The following is a 25,985-nucleotide window of genomic DNA, read 5'->3' as shown; positions in this document are numbered from 1 at the left end:
ACAAGGATATACTTTGGTATGACCAGCGCCTTAAGGCGGCGGCGCTACAAACCATGCTTGCATATTGTGGTTAGATTGATCCATAAAAACTGTCATAAACCAGACATTTTGGTATAAGCCAAGAGAATCTATCCTACATTAGGTAGGTATACACCGTAAATGCAGAATTTTTTTAAAGTGATATAATTTATTGTTTTATGTTATGTATCAACCACATCCAGATAATTCCCGTGTGTCCTTCGTCCATCATGTGCATTTAATCCAAAAACAAGCAAATACCATCAATTAAGAAAACAATCTTAGCTTATTTTACATGATCTTAGTTTTGTAAAAAAAGGTTAATTTTGAAATTAAGAATTGTCATAGCAGGTTCCTGGGATGGTTTTTGAAAAAAAAATGTCATGTTTGTTGTCGGAACCAAAAAAAAAAACAGTTATGAATTGAAACAGTACAAACAAAAATATTAATAATGCAGTAAATGTTGTTAAGATTAATAAGTTATTTTGTTTTTAAAACATCATATAATATATGTTCCTCTATTAAATTGGTCTACGCGTTCTATTAAAGTGTATCAACTTTATAGTAGCTCAATAGTGGTTATAATGTAAGTGACGGTATTAACGATATCCGAACTTAATCAGATATTCATGTTTATTTTAATTTTTCAGTAGTTGAAGCAATATATAATATTTTGGTTTTACAATATTTTTTTTAATGTGGTAGGTATACATACATAAGTTGTATATTTTTATTTTAAATATTTGTTGGCTTAAGGATACGCATTTGAGTAAATTTAAAAAATATACGAGTAGAAAGTAGACGAATTTTGAGTTGCGCTTTATTATACTAATCTTCATCATTATTAATCATTTTTAATTATTTCGCTGGCCTTTTTTCGCTTAGGTAGTTTTTTTTTTTTAATTTGTTTTACGTACACAGTGTTTTTTCATTTTTTGTTTTGTTTTGTAAAATAATAAAAAAATATTTTAAATTAAGTCAAAAACACTTTTTATTTGCAATTAATGTTTTATCATGTTTTTGTTCTTTTAAAAGCGCGGAACTTGTTTCTTGTAATGTTTTTTTTTTTCATTTATTTATTATTTTTTTTATTTAGCTTAAATTATTGCATTTGTTTTTTTTTTTTTTAATTTGTTATTTAGTTTAAAATGAACATTGTGCATGTTGTTCATTTAAAGTTTTTTATACCAGTAAAGGTAATGCTCCCCATCTTCCACCATAAGTTCGTCAACTCCTAAAAGAAAATATATGATAATTAGTGATAAGAAAGAATTTATTAAAAGTAGTGGATGGTTAATAATTTATATTTCTTATAAATAAAACATGTAATATAAATACAGTGGGCAATTATGCCCAGTATGGGTTGTTGTTTATATTTTTTTAGGAATCAGCTTTCTGTGTATAAACTATAACTGCTGTCCATTCTCAATTCCGCTGAAAGCAAATGGTCATTAGATCCGTGTCCAAACGAAAAACCTGTCAATATCATTTTTATGCATTTTTCAGGAGAGCAATTCCTAGCTGAAAGTTTAAAATAGCTCTCCTTTCCGTTAACAAATGAAAAAAAATTAGTTTATTAAACAGTTGTATTTTTGATTAAAATACAATGTTCAGAGTACATACATACGAGTAATATTTACTTTCAACCAGTAGTCAGTTTTTTTAATAAGAAGTCAACTACACTCATGGAAGCTGCTGTTTATTTTCAAAAGTCCGGGACTTTTATGGTGTTTTGGTAATAACAAAATATTTCGCTTAGCTGTAAGTTCGGATATTGATGGAGTAGAAACTTGATATTTTGAAGGCAGGTGCGGTTATTCTCAGATAACAAGTAAAGTAAAAAAAAACTAACTTTGAAAAAATTGACTTACCATGTTTTAAAAATAAATGATTCAATTATGAGCTCTAATCGGGAAAAAGCTGTTTTTCGTCTAAATTTACCTAAATTCAGTTCAGTGAAATAATTCATTGAAAGCCGTTTGCTGAAACGAAACTTAAGGATTTAAGTTCTACATGAAACTTTAAGTGACAGTTTACGCAGAGGAAAAAGTAGGGAATAAGATTTTATGTAGGTACATCTTTAATACACCCAGAGAAAAAACGCATAGTAATTTTTAATCCGTTCTACATTGAATCAATGGTGAAAAATATATTCATTAATTTTCTAAAAAGTCGTCCTATGCTTAAGTTACAGTTTGTCACATCAATTTTTATAAGTGAGATGGCACAGTGGTAAAGCACAAGCTTGTCAACTCAGGTATAGCAGGTTCGATCCCCAGCGGATGCCAGTTTTCCTTTTTTTATTTTTTTAATGTGTGAACAACTTTGATTTAATGTGTGAACAACTTTGATTTAATGTGTGAACAACTTTGATTTTTCAAAGCTTTTTGTCGTTTTTTTTTCCAGCATACTTAGTATTCGGGCTATATCTTGAGTAATAAACAACTAATCTGAACAGAAAAACCGGTTCCTGAAAGGTGATCAAATAAGCAACAAACACTGGAATAACTTTTTTGGGTCACTCCAAAAGTTTAAGTGCATTGTATCAAAACACTTAAAAAAAATCGACTTTTTAATAGAAATTTTTGCAAAAAAAGATTTTCTTACTGACATAAAAAATCTAAATCTTGCGAATCCTCATAGTTTTATATTATTGTATTATATTTATGTTAAAGAAAAATGGCTCAAAGAGACCAAAAACAGTAGATTTTGAAAGTCCATATTTTATCCAATTTTAGCCGTATTCAATTTTTGTGACCAATTGTTGAAAGATAAAGTATTTTCTTTTCTCCGTTACATTTTCAATATCCGTACTCGTAAATGTTTAAATGATAAAAATAGACTATTTAGTAAAAACACCAAAAATGCCATGTTTTTCTCTTTTTCGAATAGTTTTTCATTAGTTTTTTACAATATTTTAATTTTAAATTTTTTTAAAGGGTATATATCGAAATTTAATTATCTACAAAAAATGACTTAATAAAAATTTTCATATTCGGCTTCCTTTTCAAGTTATAGACGAAAACACAAAAAATAACAAAAAAAAAGTTGAAAATATTGATCGTTACAAAAATTATCATATCTTTATAACTTATCCATAGATTTGGAAGAAAATTATCTTGTTATCTTTGCCAGAAAGTGCACTACACATAAAAAATATATTTTTTTGCAAAAATTTTCATTAAAAAGTCGATTTATTTTAAGTGTTTTGATACAATGCACTTAAACTTTTGGAGTGACCCAAAAAAGTTATTCCAGTGTTTGTTGCTTTTTGATCAGCTTTCAGGAACCGGTTTTTCTGTTCAGATTAGTTGTTTATTACTCAAGATATAGCCCGAATACTAAGTATGCTGGAAAACAAAACGACAAGAAACTTTGAAAAATTATATCTCGAAAACGTATACATCGTAATTTAACTGCTGTCCATTCTCAATTCCGCTGAAAGCAAATGGTCATTAGATCCGTGTCCAAACGAAAAACCTGTCAATATCATTTTTATGCATTTTTCAGGAGAGCAATTCCTAGCTGAAAGTTTAAAATAGCTCTCCTTTCCGTTAACAAATGAAAAAAAATTAGTTTATTAAACAGTTGTATTTTTGATTAAAATACAATGTTCAGAGTACATACATACGAGTAATATTTATTTTCAACCAGTAGTCAGTTTTTTTAATAAGAAGTCAACTACACTCATGGAAGCTGCTGTTTATTTTCAAAAGGTGATAAGTCCGGGACTTTGATGGTGTTTTGGTAATAACAAAATATTTCGCTTAGCTGTAAGTTCGGATATTGATGGAGTAGAAACTTGATATTTTGAAGGCAGGTGCGGTTATTCTCAGATAACAAGTAAAGTAAAAAAAAACTAACTTTGAAAAAATTGACTTACCATGTTTTAAAATAAATGATTCAATTATGAGCTCTAATCGGGAAAAAGCTGTTTTTCGTCTAAATTTACCTAAATTCAGTTCAGTGAAATAATTCATTGAAAGCCGTTTGCTGAAACGAAACTTAAGGATTTAAGTTTTACATGAAACTTTAAGTGACAGTTTACGCAGAGGAAAAAGTAGGGAATAAGATTTTATGTAGGTACATCTTTAATATATTTAAGTTTCGTCTTAGCAAATGGGGATAAGTTTTGTTTAAAGATTCAAATTTGAGTATAAGAAAAGCTTTTAAGATTAAGGTTCGATGACTTTTTTTTAGCATTCTTGTTTCATGTTCCTATTCAGTTTTGCTTGCAGTGTTGACGCAATCTTAATAAAAATCAACTCGACCTTCCAGATGAGGTAAGTGACTATAATTGAAAAAAAAAAAAAATAATAATAATAATATCTATGCTGTATATTATAAAACAAAGTTTATAAACATGCCCTAAGTTCACCTAGAAATGCAAAAAAAAGGAATGATAACATGTTTTGAAAGTATAATTAATAAGTTTGTAAAATAAAAAAAATAGTAACATCGATTGCCTTTCCATCAACTTCATTTATCTCAATATCTAAACCATTATTTATAGGTTCTTTAAAAGACCATTGCAAGGGTTTTCATATTCATTACAACTTCATTCTGTTGTCACTATAAACTTTTGAATTAGGAAAAAAGTCTCTACAACAGCAACACTGTTTGGATGGTAAATGATGAAAGACGTTAAAACGCATTTCTTTTGACTTACAGAAAAAGTTACACAGCGGTTTATCAAAAATTCCGTGGTTCTAAAAACAACAACAAATGTAAAAAGATTTTAAAATAATGAACGAAAAGAAGTGTTCTTAATAATAATCGGCTTTACGCATTAACTTCTTCCTTAAAATCTGGCGTATCATATCAGAACAAAAATTGTTTGTTATTAAAAAGTAGGTACGTATACGCCCCAGTGTACATTAAACTGTATTTTCACATAGGCGGCAGCTGATCAGAAGTTTCCGGTTTCTTCTTGATTTAGTTTTTAACCAAGCAGTAACTACAATTAAAAACACAAAATCAGATTTTCTTAAGTTGAATTTCCCAGAAAATACTAGTTTGATTTTAACGGTACAGGTAATTGTATGTTCCACTCATGAACGTTTACATAAAAAAATAAAAAAAAAAAATAAAAAAAAAAAAAAATGATATGATACCAAGTTTTTTTTTAAATTATTTCTTGGTGAAAAATAAAAACCATTAAAATATTAGTATTAAAATAGTTATAAGGCCGAAAGGCATTAGAATTAAGAAAAATGAAGTATAACTTAGAGTGCCCGTATAGCATGGTATAAAAAAAGAAGGTATGATCATTAGAAAAAACTCAGTATCGAGAACTGTCAAATGAAAGAAAAAAAGATGGCTACTTAGTGTTTTGACAGCCCAGCCCATTGAAATTGTTGTTGTAAACAAATTTGTCTTGGAAATTGTTGTTGCTTTTGACTTTGCCAAATGCCAGACGTCAAAACACTATTACCCCATTTTGTAAGATGGCGGCTCTAATGATCATACCTTGTCTTTTTATACCATGCCCGTATAGTGCCAGTAAGTTAGTTGTAAGTAATTGATAAGTAGGCTAGTTTTTATGAATTTTTGTCTAGCTTTAAGATAGTTTTTAATTGATGAATAATAAAAATGAATTAAAAAAAAAAAAAAAAACGTTTACATTCCCGTTGACAGTTCAGCGTGCAAGAAAAATTTAATTTTCAAAACTATTTGATGACATATCTGTCCATACCCTACAATAGTTATGGCGTTTTCGATTGGCTCTCCGGAAGCGTCCGGAATCATTCAGAAGCCTTCTGAAAGTGTTTTATTCGCACAAAACTGACAGACAGAACGCTTCTGAGAAGAGAAATTCTCTCTTTCAAAACAGAATTCAATCAAAAAGCACTAATACATATATACTCACATGTCAAATAAACACTCAATCATAAAAAACGAATTCCACATTAATTTGTTGAACATTAGGCACAATTTTCTTTTAATATAAATTATTTTTCAAATCCTATGCCATATTTGACATTTTGAATTTCAAATAAAAACAAACATAAACAAAAAAAAAAAAACAAAATTGAGTGGAAGCGATTCAAACTGTTTTATTGGATTTCAGAATGAGTGAATCCTTGAGTGTTTCCAATCGAAAACGACATTACTTTTTTAACCATCAATAAAAGCAAAACAATAAAAATGTACCTGGATTATTGTTTTCTTCCAAAATTGCTAATGTAAATATGTAATGAAAATAAGCGAGATGTCAAATATCAAAATCCAATGAACTTATGTAAGTTGAAGGAAATTAATTTTGTTGGTCAATTGCAACTATCAGGAACACTTCTACAATCTTACAACAATTAACTTTAATTTTTGTTCCACAAAAGAAAAGCAGCGGAATTGTACACTTTATTGCTTGACCTCTAGACAAAATGGAGTCAAATAGACTTAGGACTAGTACGTTCGAAACGAATAAAGTTTCTAGCATTATTTGAAGATGTTCTAGTTTAAATTTCGTTTATTAACAGAAAAGATTTATAACCCAAAGAAAGGGTTCTCAGAAAATTAATTAGTTTTATAACATGCAAGGATTTACAATTTAGAATAATTCACGGTTAAATTATGATCAGCACTTTGTGGTTACCAGCACTAAGTGGTAAGTGTCTTTATGATAGAGGACCTGCGTCCTTTCCTTATGATAGAGGACCTGCGTCGTCTATCATAAAGACACAATTTTTCTTCAAGTTAGAAAGAGTTATGTACCAGAATAAAAATGTACTTGGAAAGACGAAAGAAATTTGGTACTCAACTATTTTAAATAATATTTTAAGAATGGGATATTAACAATTTACCCACATGCTATTCCCCAAAGGAAGCGAATCTACAATTGCTTAAAAGCTCAGCAAAAACTTGAAAAATGATGTGCATTGCAAAATTAATAGAAAATCTTTAAATTTAAACTTTAGAGCCAGTAATAAACTGTGTCAGAAATGTTTCGTTAGTAATTGTAATTATAACTGCAACGTGTTAACTTTAACTCTTTATTTCTCAGGATTTTCTTTTTATGACTTATTCACTTGTTCCAGTACAGCCCCGAGCCCCCCATATAACAATTCAAAAAAGCTTCAAATTTTCAGAGATATGCACCTTTAATTCTTTTTCCCTTTCAAATAAAAAAATTAATAAGTTCAAGCTCACAATTATTTACCTACACATGTATAGAAAAAAAAAAAAGATTTATATTTTTTTGGAGTGATTCAAATACCCTTAAAGTTAGCCATGGTCAAAAAATGTATACACTTGTTGTGGACATTTTTACACAACACTGTCGAATAAGAATAACGGTAGGAGAAGGTGGCCTAAAATGGCCCCCTGTTCAAATATACGTGATTTTAAATGAAAAATCGAGTCAAAGGGCTCCTTTTCCATTTTCTTGGAACAAGTGGTGCTTAATCCCCCCCAAAATTTCTGTGAGACATTCAAAACCCTGTTCCTGTTGGTTTCTCATCTCCTTACTGTAGTTTTTGGAACTTCGGTCGGTTTCGCCAGATTATCATAAGAATCGCGTTCATAAAACTTTCTAATTATGTTCGATTCTACGATTTCTAGCAAGGGGCCATTTTACCTTGGGGTGCCATTTTGAGCCACTTTCCCCTACTATTTATTAAGAGAGAGATTTTCTTGATTAGCCAATTCGGAGTCAGATTTCTTAATCTGATAATGACAGTAGAAATAGGGGGTGAATATTTTCATTGACTTTTTAGGTAGGTGAAGGAGAACTCTTTAGAGTGCTTTTGGACCTCAATAAACTTGGCGCGGTTAACTTGAAGTGGGTAGCTGGCCGGGAAATATCTGGGAGGGTTAATGGTTGGACAACGCCTGATACTATGAACTATTGGCATTTTATAACAAGGTAAAGTTTTAGAATACAAATGCTTAATGATTTGGGACAAGACCATGTAAGGTTTAGAGCCCAAAAATGCTTGTAGATAGAAATAATCTTTTATTTTAACTGTTTAATACTAAACCACTTTCACTAGTAGAAATTTTCTCACGCAGTATTTCCCTTTCAACTACTACAATTCCACGCTAAGCTTGTTAAGTAATACTTAATTCATTTCTACTGCGGTCAAGTACGTTCCAGACAGTATCTAATCCTTCTGTCCTTCTGTGGAAAAGAAATCGATAGATCGACCGGACGTGTCGTCGTCATTACCATTCATGTCATATACGTTGAATTAACTTTTAAGCGTACTCATTTAAAATGCTGCAAACAACACTCAAAAATGTCAACCGACCCCAAAGGGGCTGATTAATTCAAGTCAAGGCCGACGAAGTTATTCGTCCATAACTAATTAGCTAAACAACACCTTTTCCCCGCATATGCTTATACGGTACTGCCCAAGGCGATTGATTAAATATTTGCTTTTTCTAAACACAAACATGATGTCAGTTGAAGGGAATTTAATTTTACTTACCCACAGGTGCTATCAGTTGATTTCCTGGTGGATTATTGGGATCGGGTAGTTCGGGTAGACGATACAACAGCCAATAATTGTACCTGATGATATAGTTTTTTTGTTTTATTGTCTTTTTGTTATATTTATAATTTTTTTATCTTACCCTCTTGGTTCTTCCTTTTTGCCAGCTAGAGTGTGAATATAATGACCATTCGGCCATTCTCTTGCTTCAAAGTTGAATCTGGAGAATGAGAATTATTTCAATCAAAAACTACATTTAAACAAATGCGAATTATTTTGTTACCTTGTGTCGATTTCAGCTGCTTGCGTCATAGCCTTGAAAAAGCTTGTATTTTTAGGAGAGACAAGCGAAAGCGAGAATGCTTCGGTCACATTCGAGCCCACCCAAAGTGTATATGTGTAGGAGACGTTTTTCGTGTCAGATTCTTCGGCCGATGTGAGGCCGAAAGGAAGAGCCAGCTTAGGCTCTCCATTTTCTATATAGGTAAAAATTGAAGATTATTAATTTAAAAAAAAGTAAAATATAGAAACAAACCAGATACGGAATCGCTATTCTCTCGTATGACATGATCACATTGAAGAGCGCGTACAGCTCCCAAACCTTTCCAACCGAGGGCGAGAATAATATCTGCTGTAAGACCAACACCAATGCTTGGATCTTGCCCATCTTGTAACGGTTCTTCAGTCCAACCTCCGTCAGGTCGTTGACGACTCAAAATCCACCTAGAGGCAGCGGTTCGGTTCCAAGAGCCAGCTGGGTCACGTTCCAGATCCTGTAGAGCCTGCATGGCTAACGCTGTGCTGCGAAGTGAACCGAATCCACCTCTAAGATCCTGCAGACTTGCAAGTCCCCTTGCTGGGCGGCGAACGAAGTGCTGAAGGTGCCTGTGTCGATGATCGGTTACAATACATCTCAAAGCTAATATGACCATAGCAATAGTATCGACGCTTTGGTCTGTTACTCCACTGGCGATGTCCAAAAGTCTTCGAATTTGACGTTTTCTAACGTGAGCAGCGGAACTACAAGCAGATAAAGTAGTCAAAGCAAATTCAATGTCTTGTGCTGGCTCGTGATGCTGCAATGTAACCACCAAATCATGTCCATGAAATCGTTTGGGATCCTTACAAAGTGAGCCGAGTGCAAGAACGTATCTCGCCAGTTTGTCCAAATTCATAGGTTTGGGTAATGTGTGGTGGCGATCGAGCATAGCTAGAATTTCAATTTCCATTTCCTTAACTGACAGAGTATCTTCTAGCTCTTCAATCACTTGCAAATGCCCATCTGAGTCGGTCGGATCTCTAGCGCCAGAAAGTTCCTTGGCCAAGATAACCATGTGAGTGTCATTGCCCCAACCGTAATCGGGAGCACGTTTTTCTTTCAACCAATCTAAAGCCTTAAGAATACCCTCCAGCTCACGTTTATCGGGGCCAGCCGAACCCAACATAACATGTTCACCGATTATCGGTTCAGTTAGATTGTCACTTGAGCTCTCTTGTATTTGTGTTGTTGATGGTGGTACTTGTGTGGAGCTAGATGATGAGGCACCCGATTGCGTGACAGCAGATAGTGGCGGGTTTGACATACTCGATGGTGGCGATGCTGGGGACGTGCCTTGTTCGGGTAAGACGGGAGCCAAATTCACAGTTGGTAGATTTTGCATTTGGTTTGTGCTGCCACTATGTTCACCACCACCATTTATAGCATCCAATGCAAAAGGTACTACCGGTGGAACGTCAGTTCCTAACTGCTGCTGATGTTGGCTGTTAAAGCTTCCGTTCTCTGCCAGGATTTGTGTGATTAAGATAAGAATACCCACAAATGTCACGTGCGTCGTTGGAATTTTCGTGTCCTGTGCCATTTTTCTTAAGTCTCTATTCTGCTTGCGATACGGCGACACTAAAAAGTACAAAAAAAAAAAACATCACAAATAAGAAAATACTTTAACGGTGTTATAACCTCCAACGAAAATGAGCGTAAAGCGTGAGTGTATGCATCATTAAGAACAACGCTATGTTAGCGCGAAAAAAGGGAGGAAAAAGGATACCATTCAACCGTGCAGGTCACCACCCAAAACACCCCAACCATTAAATACAGTGTGAGGTATATTAATAGCGATGGTGTGCAATGAATCGTAAAATCTGTCGCCGTCGTTGTAGTTCTCGTCATCCTTGTTGAGGCTGTTGTCTGAAGTGAATAGCCGCGAGCTATTCGGGGTGATGATCAAAGATTTCTTCTGTTTGGTTTTTTACTTTTTTTTGTCCTGCGTTGGTTGGGAATGCCCTGCTCTCCACCGGCATTTAAGTTAATTTAACATCGACTTAATGACTATAAAAATTTAGTTAAAAGATTTATCGTGGGGTTAAGAGTTGAAATCAGAGGGCTGTTACGCTGGAAACAAATAATGGGCCGTGAGGTCGCAGAGCACATTTTTGACATCTCACTTTGTTAATTAGGTGGGAATACCATTTTTTCTTATACATACATTTGATATCTATTACAGTATTGAATAATAGTTAAATGGAAATCTTAATTACCCGAAAACCCCCAAACGGGATCATTATAGTCAGGTTTCCTAAGATTTAGTCAATTTAATGTTTAAATTTTGGGTGAAAACCCCTCCTTTTTAAAAGTGTCTGAAGAGACAAATTTTTGTGTATGCCATTTCACTGTTACACTTTGGCTATGAGCAAAAGAATATGACTATTATGGAGGTTTAAATTAAAGTGAAATTTTTCAAAAATAGTAGGTGTTTGTATATGGAAAGCATATCAATAAAAGTTTTTGTCTTTACAGGTTATTTTGGAAGAGGAGGGGCTTACATAAAGTTGTAAAAAGACATTTTTCAGTTTTAAAAACTGACGGAGAAGTACCACTAGTTTTGTTTTAGAAACTAATATTTTTACATACAAAAATCGATCGATACTAAATTTAAAACTCGTTTCCTGACAAAAACAGTAAATGAGTTGCTTAGATTCGATTTTACTGTGGTTAAGAACAAAAGAAAATCTGTCATTATCTTTCTGACATTGAAAACCTGAATCTTGAAAATGCGATTGATAGAACCCAAAATTAAAATATAAGGATTTCCACCAAGCTTTATTTGTTGGGTAACCTCATACTTGAAGAACAGCATCTACAGAGTTCTGTTTCGTTGCTCCGTATCCAAATCAATCTTTGCCACAACTGGAGTTCCTCATGGTATTCACCTTGGACCTCTTTTTTTTCTGACAGTCATTGATGTGACCGTTATCTTAAGACTTTTCCCTTTTATTGTTTGCAGATGATATGAAAATTTTCAATTTCCAATTTCTTCACTGTCTGAACCTTATTGAATTGCAACCCTTTGCCTAGCGTCGCCAAATAGCCGATATACTGCTTGCTCATCAATTGCTCATAGGAAATATTGACTCTGCTTCTCTCCTACTCGCAGGGGTGTTCATTGTACATATCATTGGGGTAGCAGGGGCAGTGCCCCGAGCGAGGCCTTCGAGAGATGATGAGGCCCCGCAGATGATTATGTGAGGAAGAAATTTATTAAAATAAAAAACAAAAAGATCACTCAGGCCCCGAAAAGATATTAAAATTAGTGGCATTTTTGCGTACTATATTTTTGGCTAGCCAAACGGGGCCCGCATCTTAATAGATAGATAGATATCTTTATTCCGTTAAAACACCTTAGTATGTTATCGCACAATTTTCAACAAAGTACAGAGATATGATTCTGCATATCGTCGGTGATACCAGAAAAGTGTGTAACTACATTTTAGCAAATTTTATAAGAGAGCATTAAAACCTCACAGTTTTGAAGGCATTTGTATGAGTTTCCATTTTCTAATTTTCTAATAAAATAAAAACTATGAACTTTAAGGGGATTTCCAGTTTAAGGAACTAAACGGTAGATATCAGGTTTGGAGCTACACACTTTTCTGGTTTCACCGACGATATGTATATCTTTCTGCTGTAATAATAACACTGGTTAACAAAATTATACTCTTTTTTTTAGCTTATACTTCTTATACTTCTACTTTTTTATACGAAGTCAGAAAAAATTAATCAGCTCCCGTTTTTAAATATTACCGTTATAAGATGCAAAAAAAAAATGATTTTTTGACGACTTCGGACCTTATTCTTTTATGTAAGGAAAATTGTTTAAACATATTTAGTAACGGTTTTCATTAGAACTTTCCGATATCTGTTTTATTGCCCGAGAAATCTTAAGATGAAGTAAGTAAGTAAGATATCGGAAAGATTTAAACAGGTCTTGAAAGAAGGAAACAGTTCTTATGGAACTATGCACTATGCACTTTACCACGCCAATTTTATAGGATGGAAGACCAAAACCTGTGGTTTTCGTGACTACTAACAGCCTTCTGCCTAGATTATCTGGAATGCTGCATGGCTACATCAAATATTAAACGCATTATTTAATTTTGTTTTCTATTTGAAATCAATTCAAGATTTGCTCTTAAAAGAAGATCTAATGTACAGGGTGATCCAGGAGCAATGTGCCAAAAAGCTAGAGCGTTTAGATTGGGTCGAGCCATGATAAAAATCGTATGGGAGGGAGGAGGGGGTCTATTCCCCCTCGTTTAGCAGTGAAGGGCAATAATTAAAGAAAAAAATTGACTTAATTTGGAAAAAAAATATTTAAAATCAACGGTTACACCTCCAACAACGTGCTATAGGTACGTCTAATAATTTTGTATTCCAACTCTAAATTCAAAAAGTGCACTTCTGGTTTGCACAAGTCAATGGAGAAATTCGAAAAAATTACTTCAAATTTAAATAAAAACTGGTCGATAAAAGCTTTAAAATGTTGGAAACTGTTTAAAATTATGCTTTAATTTGATATACATAACTACTTGTTCTGTTTTGTTTTGTTAAAAACTCATTTGTTTTTTTGTTTTAAACTAATAGTAGGAACGATTTCAATAATAGTTAGTTCTAAATATTTTTCATGTTGAATAAATATTTTTTTCTTTATAAGTCTCGAATATTTATTACGGTAGAATAACTTTCAGGTCGTTTAAGAATAAACGAAGAATTTCAACAAAAACGGTAAACAAAAATTATAAGAAACTTACAATTTCTTCAACAGAAAAATAAAGCTTAATACAGAAGAAAACGATTTAAAAAAAAAACCATCAATAGCAACTGAAAGACCTAGTTCAAGCAACCAGAGACGTGTAAAAATTTATTTTTATTCATGGCGATTTTTTTTAACAGAACTATTTAATAAAATCGGCATGACTTGTAGATAAAAATTAATGAAAATTGATATAAATTTCTATGTTTGTATTCCTTGAATTAATTAGAAAATAGTTGAAATGGTGCTATACGGCACATACAAATGTTGTTCGTTTTTCCAAATAAGTTCAACCCATTTTTCGGTAATTTTTTCTATAACCAAAACGATTTTTTTTAAATGTTTGATCTTGTACTTTATAGCAAAATTCATCCAAAAGCAGTCTATCATTGCTTTTTGCAAAGCTCATCCTTAATTCGAAAGCTAATAGCAAAAACTCTTTTTTGAATTAAAGATCTCTAAGGCAAACAACAACAAAATAATAGCATTTGAAAACGAAAACGACATTTTTATATAATTTGTACTTGCTCTTTAGTATTGGTTTGCTTCAAAGCCACATTTCGAGATTTCAAAAAAGTCGTTTTCGTCATGTTGCAAGTCAAACTGTGTGTCTGTATGTGTATACTTATCTATCTGTACACATTTCCACAACTTAAAAGGGCGATGATTTTTATTAAATTCGGAAAGTTGTTTTTTAGTATTTGGTTTTGAACGTATACCTCCCATACAATTTTCCTCAAGTTATTGCAATTTTCTCGAAAAGGACTCTTACGATTTTGATTAAACTTTGCACACTTAATTTTCAAAGTTATTTCAATACACAAATACATACAATATACATATGTCACTGTCACTGCATATTTATTTTTTCTCAAAAATATCAAATAACAAAAAAATTCAGTTTGGAGTAAAAAAAAATCTGCCGACATAGACTCTTCCGTCTTCCCGTATATTAACCAAACCTCTTTAAAATGTATTTAGAGACATTTCTAGTAACCTTGAAGCTTGAACTGCAAGAGCAAGTAGGTACGTAAGGTCGAGTCATGCATTTTAATTGATTATAATCAATTATACTATAATTACCTATATAGATTTTTCTCTTCTTAAAATATACTCAAGAATGTCCCCCTTTAAAGTTGGCTATGAGAACTTGGCAACCCCAAATGCTATTTTTTTTTTCAAACCTGCCTGGTTCGATTGTCCAAGGTAAGCCCAGGATAAGCCAAGATTTTTCTTCGTTAGCCCATCATTTCAAAAATCACAAAAAAATATTTTTTTTTTATTCAGTGTAAAAATTGTTTGTTTTGCACTGTGGTTCGTTTGCCCAACGTTAGCCTAGGATAGCCCAACTTTTGTTTTCTTGTTTCCACCTATTTTTCAAAAGATACAGCAAAAAACTTTTTTTCATATCAGAAACCGAAAATATTATGATTTTTTTTTTCCTGTAAAAAAATCGTTGTTTTAAAACCTAGGTTTGTTCGCACAAGGTTAGCCCAAGATAGCCCAACTTAATTACAGCCCTAGCCTTAATTTAAAAATTATGGAAGCATTATTTTTTATTCATCTCAAAAAAAAAATAGTACGCATACAACACAGTGACCTTTTTACTTGCGATATAGGTACTATAGGGAAAGTTTAGGATTCGTAAAAAAAATCGAACTCGAGATAACAATTTTACATGACATTACGATGATGGAGAATGCCAAAAAAGTGGGTCCCGCAATTCTGTCTGTCTGTCTGTCTGTCTGTCTCTATCTGGAGCTGCAGCCTAAACGAGTGAAGTGATTTTCTTCAAACTTGGTAGTTAGCAGTTTTTGGTGATTCCCTAGAGGGGAAACTGAAATTTTTTTTTTATGACCAAAACTAACGGTACCTGCCATATAACGGAAATAGAAAAGGTAATTTTTTTCAAAAACTCCTCTAACGATTTTGATTAAAATTTTTGTGTGTAGTACTACACATAAGGGCCAACTTTTCAAAAAAAAAAAAATATTTTTTGTACCCTTATTAACGGTACCTGTCATAGAACGGTTTTTTTCGTTTCTGAATATCTCGTACAACATTAACCCGATTTAAATGAAAATTTTTATACAAAAGTGTGTAAGTAAAGATAATATTAAAATTTTAGAAAATTTTCAAAAAACGCATTTTTGGTTTTTTAAAAAATATTTCAAAATTTTTTTTTTGAAAAATAAATTTTTTGAAAACGGATCAATGAAAAATTTTGAAATTTAGTTTTTATGTGTAAATTAATTATTTCTTCACAATGGCATACCAACTTTTTTTTTGGAAAATGGTAAAAATTTTGATATACAAAAAATAATTTTTTTAAAAAACGGCTCCTACAATTTTCGAAAATTTTTTTCTAAAAATACCTTTTTATACGAGAAATAAAATGGCATATTTGTTTTTTTTTTTAAGATATTTTAAAACGGAGTTTTGTTAATTATAAAAACAGATTTAATTTTTTTATACTACTTATGAAATTTCTTCAAAATATCAAATTTTAAATTTCTTGAATAAAAAGCTTTAACATTATAGTTACTTTAAGCATAAGAGCAAGTACGTGCGACCCCAGTCGTGCAATTTATTTAATTTAAAATTTAGATAAAGTGAATCCACTGGTGCACTGCACCTCAAATTTTTTTTTATTTTTTTATTTGACTTAGAATTATGTCCATATAACATTCCTGTTAAGAAGCTTGAATTGATTTGTTTTATTTAACCTTATAAAACACAATATATTTTTTAAAGTGTAAGAATCATTAATTTTTTTGAGCACCTAGAAAAGTTACATAATGCTTAGCATTCTCCTTATTTGACTGTATTAATACAGATACAGAGTCATATCCAGCAAACGCTTAATTTTTTATCCCATGCAATATATCTCTCTAGTTGAGGTTGGCGGTAAATTTTCCGCCAAAAAATTCCATATTAATTCTATTTTTTCGGAGATATGCTACCTCTTTTCAACTTCAAGAACCCTACGGGAAAAAGTATCAAAGGTTGGCTGTGAAAAAAATCGCCAGCCAAGATACCAAAAATCAAGGAAAAAGAAAAAAAAAACATTGTATAAACTACCAACTCTACCATTCTACTAACTTTCAAGATTCTACGATAATCAGAAGTGTTCTATAATATTAAATAAGGTTAACACGCCCCTGAATTGAAAATCTTAAAGTTTTTCCTGCCAAATTACAAGTTTCTACGATAGCGAAAGTTTTCTATTTGTAAGTCACGATGTAGATCGCTATTTCTTATGTACCAAGGTGCATTAACTATTCCACGAAGGACTTTGTTTTGGAATTTTTCGATGATTTCGGTATTTGTTTTCTTTGTACAGCCCCATAATTGGATACCATAGGTCCAAACAGGCTTTAGTACTTGACTATACAGCATTATTTTGTTTTGGGTTGATAAATCAGAGTTGTTAAAAAGTAACCAGTACATTTTTCTATATTTCAAGTTTAGTTCTTCTCTTTTCAATCAGAATCAGAATTGACTTAAAAAAGCTTTAAAGATTCTCAAACTGTAAAACGATTATCATCGATTCGATTATCGTTTTAAAAATTACGGAATGACCCCCCTGAGTGTATTCCTGTAAATAAGGGTGTAGTGCCAAAGCCTGGGCGTAGTGCCCACTTGATGACAATTTGTATGCAGGTAAAAAAAATGCATAAGTCTTCCATGTGGTGCACTGGTAATATTTCAAAAGCGTTCTTTCTCACTAAAAAAAAACACCCTTTAATCCGAAATATTTTAATGCATACGCTTTATTATTTTTTTCTATGGTACGTCCATACAAAATTTGATCTATCTACCACTTATTTCCAAAGAGTAATATTCTGTCTCTTGCTCTTTAAGTTAAAGAGTCCAATAACTTTTAAAATGATGGTCCAGACATTTTGGTTTTATTTTATTTGATCGGGCGTTAAAGAAGTCCTGTAGGGGAAAGGTGCGAACAGTGAGACAGTGCAAACAGTGAGACAATCCATTTTCCTCTTTTCTGAAAATAAGCACAGTAACGCTAGTTTGGGTCAAAATGTTTATTTCCCCGTCTGCGTCTTTTAATTTTGTCCTGACTAAATTAAAGCTGTCCATTTTCCTACACCGTAAAATATCATACAAAATCAGGTGAAAGTAGTTTTTGGAGTGTTATAAAAAGAGTGTATAATACAAAAAATCTGGTTAGTGGACAGAACTTTTTTTACATATGTATTATATTTATATGTTCTTTCATAAAAAAATATCATGTAATTAGAATTCTTTCTCGTTTTTTTTTAATTTTATATCTTTCCGAAAAATGACAAAAAGTAAACAGTGAGACATTATTAAAAAGCAAACAGTGAGACATAGATTTTTAAAAATCAAACAGTGCAACAGACTACATTTTAGTCCAATGTGATGCTCTCATTCATTCTTTAACTACACCGAAAAAAAAATTTGATAATAACAGCTATCAAATTAACATTTTTCAGTGACAAAAGTCGTCCAACAATTAAAATAAAATTTTGATATTTTATCATATCATTTTTACATTTTTTAATTTCAGGTGGGATAGTGAACATTTCACTTTGACAATTAAAATATCATTTTGACATTTTTTTAAGTTTAAGTGGATAGTGACAATTTCACTTTGACAATTAAAATATCAATGTTGACTAGATTTTACGTTTTAGTTTATTATAATGAAACCTATTTCTTTCCTTTTCATTTTTATTATTTTTATTATTTTAAGAATTTTCTTTCTTTTTTCAAAACATTACTGAAAGGGAATATTCTTTACAAAATAATGGTGATATTATTTTTTCTATTATAGCTTATAGGTGATATAATTGTTTTGTTATTTTCTCCCAAACCATGTGAAGTAAAATCTTCGTGCCGATCAAATTTTCTCAGTAAATCATACATTTTACTTCGAAAAAACACAAAGCGCCTTTAAATTAGTACACATTAAGAATTTTTTATTTAATATTTTTCAATAATTTGGAATGAGAAATTCACATGAAAAAATGATAATAAAATATCAAACAAAATTTCCAAAATGTGACATTTAAATATCATCCTGATAATAAAAATGTTGTTTTAACATTTTAAATATCATAAAACACATTTTATAGAGCATTTTTGGCTGATATTTAAAAAATATTTATTTGATATTTAAAAAATGATAAATTGATATTGGTTTTTTTTTCGGTGTACAAGTTTTTTTGCAACATTAAGATTAAATATGTCTTAAACTGACTTCAAAGTTTCGCTAAGCTATCTTGAAAACATTCTAAGATATACCAATTTAAAAAAGGGGTGTCTCACTGTCCGCACCTCTCCTTTACTTATCATATTGATATAAATGTTTCATTACCTATAATATATTTATGCAACAAAGCGAGTGCAACACAGAAAAACTGTTGTATCTATCCTTAGGATGGAATACAAGGTGGCCCAATATCTGAAAATAACTATATTGTGCGATATAAATTTCGTTCTTTTATCACAAAGTGCACGATTTTGTTGCTAATCCGCCCAATAATAGCTTGAAATCTAATCCAATGAACTGATAATCTGCTTGGAAGTTTTTGCCCTGAAATTAAAACTAAAATTATAGTTGCACTTCCATAAATGAACGTGCTATAGTTGCCACACAAATTTGATTATAACATGGGGCAATTACCTTACGTAGAGAACATTTTGTTTTTAATTGATTTTATATAATCAAAAATCGCCTATAGGCACTTGTGCGAATGATGAGCGGCAAAAAAAATTAAATGTTACGTTCAAATTGCCATGCAGACACGAAAGCACTGACACGACGTGTCTTCCTAAGCTTGTATTCAATTGTATTTTATTCTATTTTTACGCCGACTTCCAAAAAGGAGGAGGTTTCAATTCGTCTGTATTTTTTTTTATGTTTGTTACCTCATAACTTTGGACTGAGTGAACCAATTTTGATAATTCTGTTTGTATTGGAAAGCTGGTGGCTGCAGTTCGTTCAGAAATTATTAGAAAAACCATAAAACCCAGTTTTGATCCATGGAAGTCGGTTTTGTTTTTTTTTGATAAAAATGATTATGTTCAATTCATTAAGAACTACAAAATTATAAAAAAAAAAATATTACACAGTAGCCATATTGAACAATTATGTTATGTCATGGCGCAGTTTTTTATTAATTTCGATGTCGAAAACAGCCTACATGTAGGTGTAGGCACACTGTTGAAAATTTTGAACTTCAAAATTTTATTTAAATTTAATACTTTAGTTTGTTAGTTACAAGTGATGCTAATGAAAGTTATTAAAAAGAAGAGCATATTGTTACATACATATTAGCCGTGTTTTATTGGTACTCAGTATTTTACTGATTTTCGTTTCATACGAAACAAATTTCAAACTGGTTTTAAAAAACATCTCACTTTCGAAAGCAAATCGCTGTTTCCGTCTGTTTAAGAAATTCTAAAGTAAAAAAAATTGCTTAAGTTGAATTTTAACCCCCATTTAAACGCTTCTTAGTTTAGACTAATCTTAATAAATCTTAATATAATAAGGTCAGTTTTTCTGACACTTTGTTTAATACGTTGAGTACCAGTTTTCAATATGCTATTTATATTTATCTAATTCCTTATGAATTAAGTAGGTTGCGTCTAACATGTAATTTGCTGAAACTCTTCATGAAATAAAATTAATAAAAAAAAAAAATAATTTACAATAATTACAATATCTTACATTCTAAATGCAATGTTGCTGCGTAGTAAAAGTTATTCTTAAGTTATAGTTCGTTGATTTGAAACAAATTGCATTGATGTCCGCCGAACGCCCAAAATGAACATTTTCTTTTAATCGATAGACATTCCTTTCCATTCCATCGATAGACATTCTGAATAGTATTTTGTGGAATCACCTTATTTTAAGCGGATATCACCTTATTTTAAGGTGGTGAAATTTAATGTGAGTATCATATTATTTTAAGGTGGCACTTTTTTCTCCGTGTAGGAAAAAAAAAAAAAAACGATTTTATATGAAAAAAATGTTTTTTTTTTCCTTCGCATATTATTTCGCAGCTTCTTTACTAAGTTTTCAATTCCAAAATATATAAGCTTAAGAGATTTTTCTTATAAAGATATATATTTAATATATTTTTTTTGAATTCAAAAGGCGCAATTAAAAAAAAAACATATATTTTAAAAATCTCTAAAAATTCAAATTTCTTAGATTTCTTCCTATATTTTGAGAGAGCCAAAGATATTAATTTAAATAAAAAATTGTAAACGCAGGATTTATTTTTGATATGTATCTAATGTAACTTTTAAAAGCTATTACATTCGAAAATTCCATATTTTAGCATTTTGACACACCCTAATATCCATGTCCATCCAATCGAGGTATAGGTTCCAAAAAAGTTTTGGGTCTTTTGTGCCTGTTAATTATTCATTTACCTAGATTGGTTTCAAGAAGTGATAAAAACATGGCGCAGAGACATAAGGCCCAGGGACATAACGTCCACTTTTTATTAATGGAAGTTATGTTCCACTTGAGTGGGTCAACATTTAATTAAAGGACTATCTCACTTGAGTGGGACATATGCTTAACTGGGACATAAGCCCCAAACTTTTCGAAATATAAAACAGTAATGTACAATAACTTTTGTCATATTTTATTCGTGTTTTGTTCCAGATTTTTTAAATGCAAAAGAAACTTTGAATACACCCAACCTCGCATGATGAGCGCCGGTAGAACTAAGTACCTATCTCGCAAATAGAGCCGTCAAATTAATCGCAATACAAAGACAAGAAACAAACAAATCCCACCTGTTTTAATTGGTGGAAAGCAAAGCAGAAAAGAATTTACTTACATGAGAATCTGTTTAATTTTTGGAACCCAAACGCGAAGCGAAAAAAAAAATTTTGCCCACGGAAGAATCAATTTTGAGGTGTGAAAATAAAACAGCTTCTTTTTAAATACAAGATACCAGACGAGGGTTTTGGCTTTAAAAAAAGTTATTGCACGTAAATGTATGTGTAACCGTTAAAGAAAAAAGTAACTTAACATATTTTGTGGGAAATAAAATTTACTACAACTTTTTCTTATAACATTTTTCTCTAACATCAAAATTAGCCGAGTGGAAGTCAAAAAACGGTTCAATACAAAATGGCAGCCAAAGTTAAACCGATATTTTTGTGAAAAATGTAGGGTTTAGTTTCGGTACTAATGTTCTTTCATATTTTGAATCCCAATTGCAGTTGCGAATTATTTGTCAGACCTCCATATAACCAAATCTAACTTAACTGTACTAGTTATCATACCCGAAACAAGTGGCGTTGTAATGGGGAACGCGTTAGGGCAGACGCCCCATGAATTAATTTTCAATTAATAGGTTTTTTTTTTAAATGTGTGTCTCACTGTTTGCATTTTAACAATGTCTCACTGTTTGCTTTTTGTCATTTCTTGGAAAAATATAAAAATACAAAAAGCGTCAATGACTTTGTACTTGTTAGTTTTCTATGAAAGAACATTATAGTAAACTACTAGTAGTACTTTGTCACCTCCCAATGGAACTGTTTTCAAACTCTTGTTATTCTTCAGCTCAACACAAAAACATCCAACTTTGTTGTAGTCTCAAGACGTCCAATACAAAAGTCAACAGAATTTTGCTTAATCCATAGTCTGGAAAGTTTGTTTTGAATTCTCAAATCACAAAAAAAATAAATTGCACGACTGGGGTCGCACGTATTTGCTCTTATGCTTAAAGTAACAATAATGTTAAAGCTTTTTATTCAAGAAATTTCATAAGTAGTACAAAAAAATTAAATCTGTTTTTATAATTAATTAAACTCCGTTTTAAATTATCTTAAAAAAAAAAAATTATGCCATTTTATTTCTTGTATAAAAACGTATTTTTAGAAAAAAATTTTCGAAAATTGTAGGAGCCGTTTTTAAAAAAAATAATTTTTTATATATAAAAATTTTTTAATATTTTTTTAAAAAAAAGTTGGTATGCCATTTTGAAGAAATAATTAATTTACACATAAAAACTAAATTTCAAAATTTTTCATTGATCCGTTTTCAAAAAATTGATTTTTCAAAAAAAAATTTTGAAATATTTTTTAAAAAACCAAAAATTCGTTTTTTGAAAATTTTCTAAAATTTTATTATTATCTTTACTTACACACTTTTGTATACAAATTTTCATTTAAATCGGGTTAATTTTGTACGAGATATTCAGAAACGAAAAAAACCGTTCTATGACAGGTACCGTTAATAACGGTACAAAAAATATTTTTTTATTTCAAAAGTTGGCTCTTATGTGTAGTACTACACACAAAAATTTTAATCAAAATCGTTAGAGCCGTTTTTGAAAAAAATTAACTTTTCTATTTCCGTTATATGACAGGTACCGTTAGTTTTGGTCATAAAAAAAAAATTTTAATTTTCCCTCTAGGGAATCACCAAAAACTGCTAACTACCAAGTTTGAAGAAAATCACTTCACTCGTTTAGGCTGCAGCTCCAGATAGAGACAGACACACAGACAGACAGACAGACAGACAGACAGACAGACAGACAGACAGACAGACAGACAGAATTGCGGGACCCACTTTTTTGGCATTCTCCATCATCGTAATGTCATGTAAAATTGTTATCTCGAGTTCGATTTTTTTTACGAATCCTAAACTTGCCCTATAGTACCTATATCGCAAGTAAAAATAAAATTAGTCATATTATCATAATTATCACCGTCGGTCGGTAGTAGTAGTGAATCAAGACTCATCACCATTGTACACGCACCAAAAACACGCATCATAATAATATATTTTTTCCTTAAAAATTTCTAAAACTTTTCATTTTGAGTGAAGACAAAAATATTAATTTTCTACAGCTTTTTATTGTTCTTTTTTGAAAAGTCTGAGTTTAAATGTTTTTTTTTTTATCGATTTTTTCTTAAGTGAATCCAACTGAAAAAAAAAAATATAAATAGCTATGTACATGAATGTCCAATGTAAACTTTTATCCAAAAATGAAAATTCAACAGTAAAGTTTTTATCAGAGTAATAAAAACGAAGCCACCCTCAAGCCTCTGTAACGACCTCTCTTAGTCATTTCCGGCCTGTTTGGCGCCAGCAGTCTTGGTATTTCCACCCATTAAAAAAAAATCATACCGTGTACAACTGATTCTCTCAATATTTGCATCCTGTTTTTATACCAACTCCTTTTTGGCTTGCACACATTTTACAAAGGGAACAAAAATTGTTTTCCGAGAATGTTTCCTCGATGAGTCGTTGTCCTTGTTGTCGTTGTCGCTCAATGACATGATGACATGTGTCTATTCACCGTCATCGGAAGAGTCTCTTGCCACAGTCTACCTCTTTTAAAGCCGGTGCGATGGTGGCAGCACGGAGGGGATGGCGACGTTGGCGGTGACGGGATTTTGTATAGAATAGTTAACTCTGAGTACCTTACTGGTTGACTCCACATGTTTGTTTGTGTCCAAACTTCTGTTGTTATTGACAACAGGACAAACAATGAAAACTCATTGTGTTGAAGAAAGTATCTATGTTCATGTATAGATTAGGAAGAACCTACACAAGCTACAACTTCACCCGGTTGATGATGACAGAACAATGAACAAACGAAAGTACCCTGTTCTGCTACTATTGTTATTGTTCTAGCTTCTTCCAACTTACTTCTTACACATCTATATATATATCAATAGTAGGATGATGTGAAACGGTTTAATGGATTTGCTATCTATGTACGTGACGCGCGTTCGGTTGCCAAAAAAAAAAAGTCAAACGAACCACCCACAAAAAAAACTTTGTCGTCATCTTCGAGGCGCTCTCGTTGTTGTCGTTAACTCCATGTACACCCTTTCCTCCTAAAAAAACCAACCCCACAGAGATGTCATCTTTTTATTGATTAATATTTCACCAATGTGAGTGTGAGTGTCAGTGTGAGAGGATATAGAATGATTGCCGATTTTTAAGAGCTAAACCTCAACTAATCTTATTTATGAATTCAAAACTCGCAGAGACAAGATCAAAGGAAACAAAGCACTTTGTCCTTTCCTTCTCTAGCTATTCCCTTTCTTGTTTTATGTCGATTGCATAAGAACCTGACATGACTTTTAAATTAAATTATGTCAAATTACACAACAAAAATCGTAAGAAGGACACTGCGGCACAAAGAGACCATGCACTGAAAATCATTTAATCGATTTTTAATAAAAAAAAAGTAATAAAAATCCAGGACAATTGCATTAAAAACGAAACATCCCTCGAAACAGCTGATTGCATAATTCTTTTAGATTCCCATGACACCTCTATATGAACCGATGCGATATTGCCTCTATTGGTTAGATATAGTATGGTATCCTTCAAGAATGATGTCTATAGCAATTTGCATACATGAATCTATTAAAAAATAATACGTACGAATTGCGGGGAACTATTTCCTGAGATCACAAACGGATTTTTCTTCTTTTTTTTCAGAGTGTGTCGTCCTTGCAGGTGCGGCAATAACGATGTGCCTCTTTGCACAATTAAACTATTAAGTTTACTCCTTTCACTTCTAATTAATCAATAATTTATTTATGTAATCACTTGCACTTATACATCCAACACCAATTACACACACACACGGGGATCATGGATTCATAAAAAAATTAAAAACTACGAACAAAGAAGTTGATAGTCTTTAATTCTTGTTTGTCTAAGTTTACCGAGTATCTATTATATTTTTTTGCAATTATGCGAAACGTCGTCGTCCTCCGTGAGTTGAAGTACCTATATGCGACTTAGTGACAATACCGACGAGTAATGATTAAAAAAACGTACACCAAAGGACAAAGGATGAATAAAAAAAGAAGAAAAATAGTATCTACATTTTACATCTATAGCAAGGGATGTAGGTGTATATAACGATGGAAAACCACTTTAAGGCGACGACGTCTAATAGTGCTTGCTCACTGTGTATTCGTCCTTTTTAATGCGAAAGAGATAAATTGTCTGTGTGACATCAAAAAATGTTGTGATATTTTTGTATGTTTCTTTTTCCTTCAATACTGCGCTTGAAGAAAAAAGGAATACACCCGCACTTAAACTATTGAAGTTTTTGATAACGACGACGTCAGCGACAAAAGTGAACTGAACAAAATTGACGTTTTCTCCTGAAAGTGTCAGAATATGAAAAACTTAGTTAAACCCATCCTTAATAAAGTAGGAAAACAAAAATTTCCCTATATTTATGGGTCATGCGTATTCATTAAGTTCCTCAAATCGACATGAGACCATTGAACAGTCAAAATCTCGTTTCTGCTTTTTTCAACTCCGTTGGAAAAATTAATATAAACAAGTTAGGTATACATACCTACATATACTTGGTACTTTTTAAATTAATAACAGACAATTTATATATGTTATTTGTTAAATTTGACCAATTTTTTAGTGTAAATATTGTTGTTA

At 31.6% G+C, this 25,985-nt stretch overlaps 1 protein-coding gene across 1 annotated transcript; it reads right to left on the bottom strand.

Moving 5' to 3' along the window:
* Positions 1-1,128: 1,128 nt before the first annotated feature.
* On the bottom strand, positions 1,129-25,683 carry LOC129918100 (uncharacterized protein CG3556). The gene is made up of 6 exons (XM_055998449.1): positions 24,957-25,683; positions 8,986-10,347; positions 8,734-8,926; positions 8,593-8,670; positions 8,448-8,530; positions 1,129-1,252 (listed from the first exon to the last, which is right to left on the bottom strand). The coding sequence occupies exons 2-6, from the start codon at positions 10,307-10,309 to the stop codon at positions 1,191-1,193; spliced, it is 1,740 nt and encodes a 579-aa protein (XP_055854424.1). The 5' UTR covers positions 10,310-10,347; positions 24,957-25,683; the 3' UTR covers positions 1,129-1,190.
* Positions 25,684-25,985: the final 302 nt, after the last annotated feature.

This window comes from Episyrphus balteatus, chromosome 4 (genome assembly GCF_945859705.1).
Source record: "Episyrphus balteatus chromosome 4, idEpiBalt1.1, whole genome shotgun sequence".
Taxonomy (NCBI): domain Eukaryota; kingdom Metazoa; phylum Arthropoda; class Insecta; order Diptera; family Syrphidae; genus Episyrphus; species Episyrphus balteatus.
The sequence above is the reverse complement of the archived record's forward strand: the minus strand, read 5'-3'. Positions and strand labels throughout refer to the sequence as shown.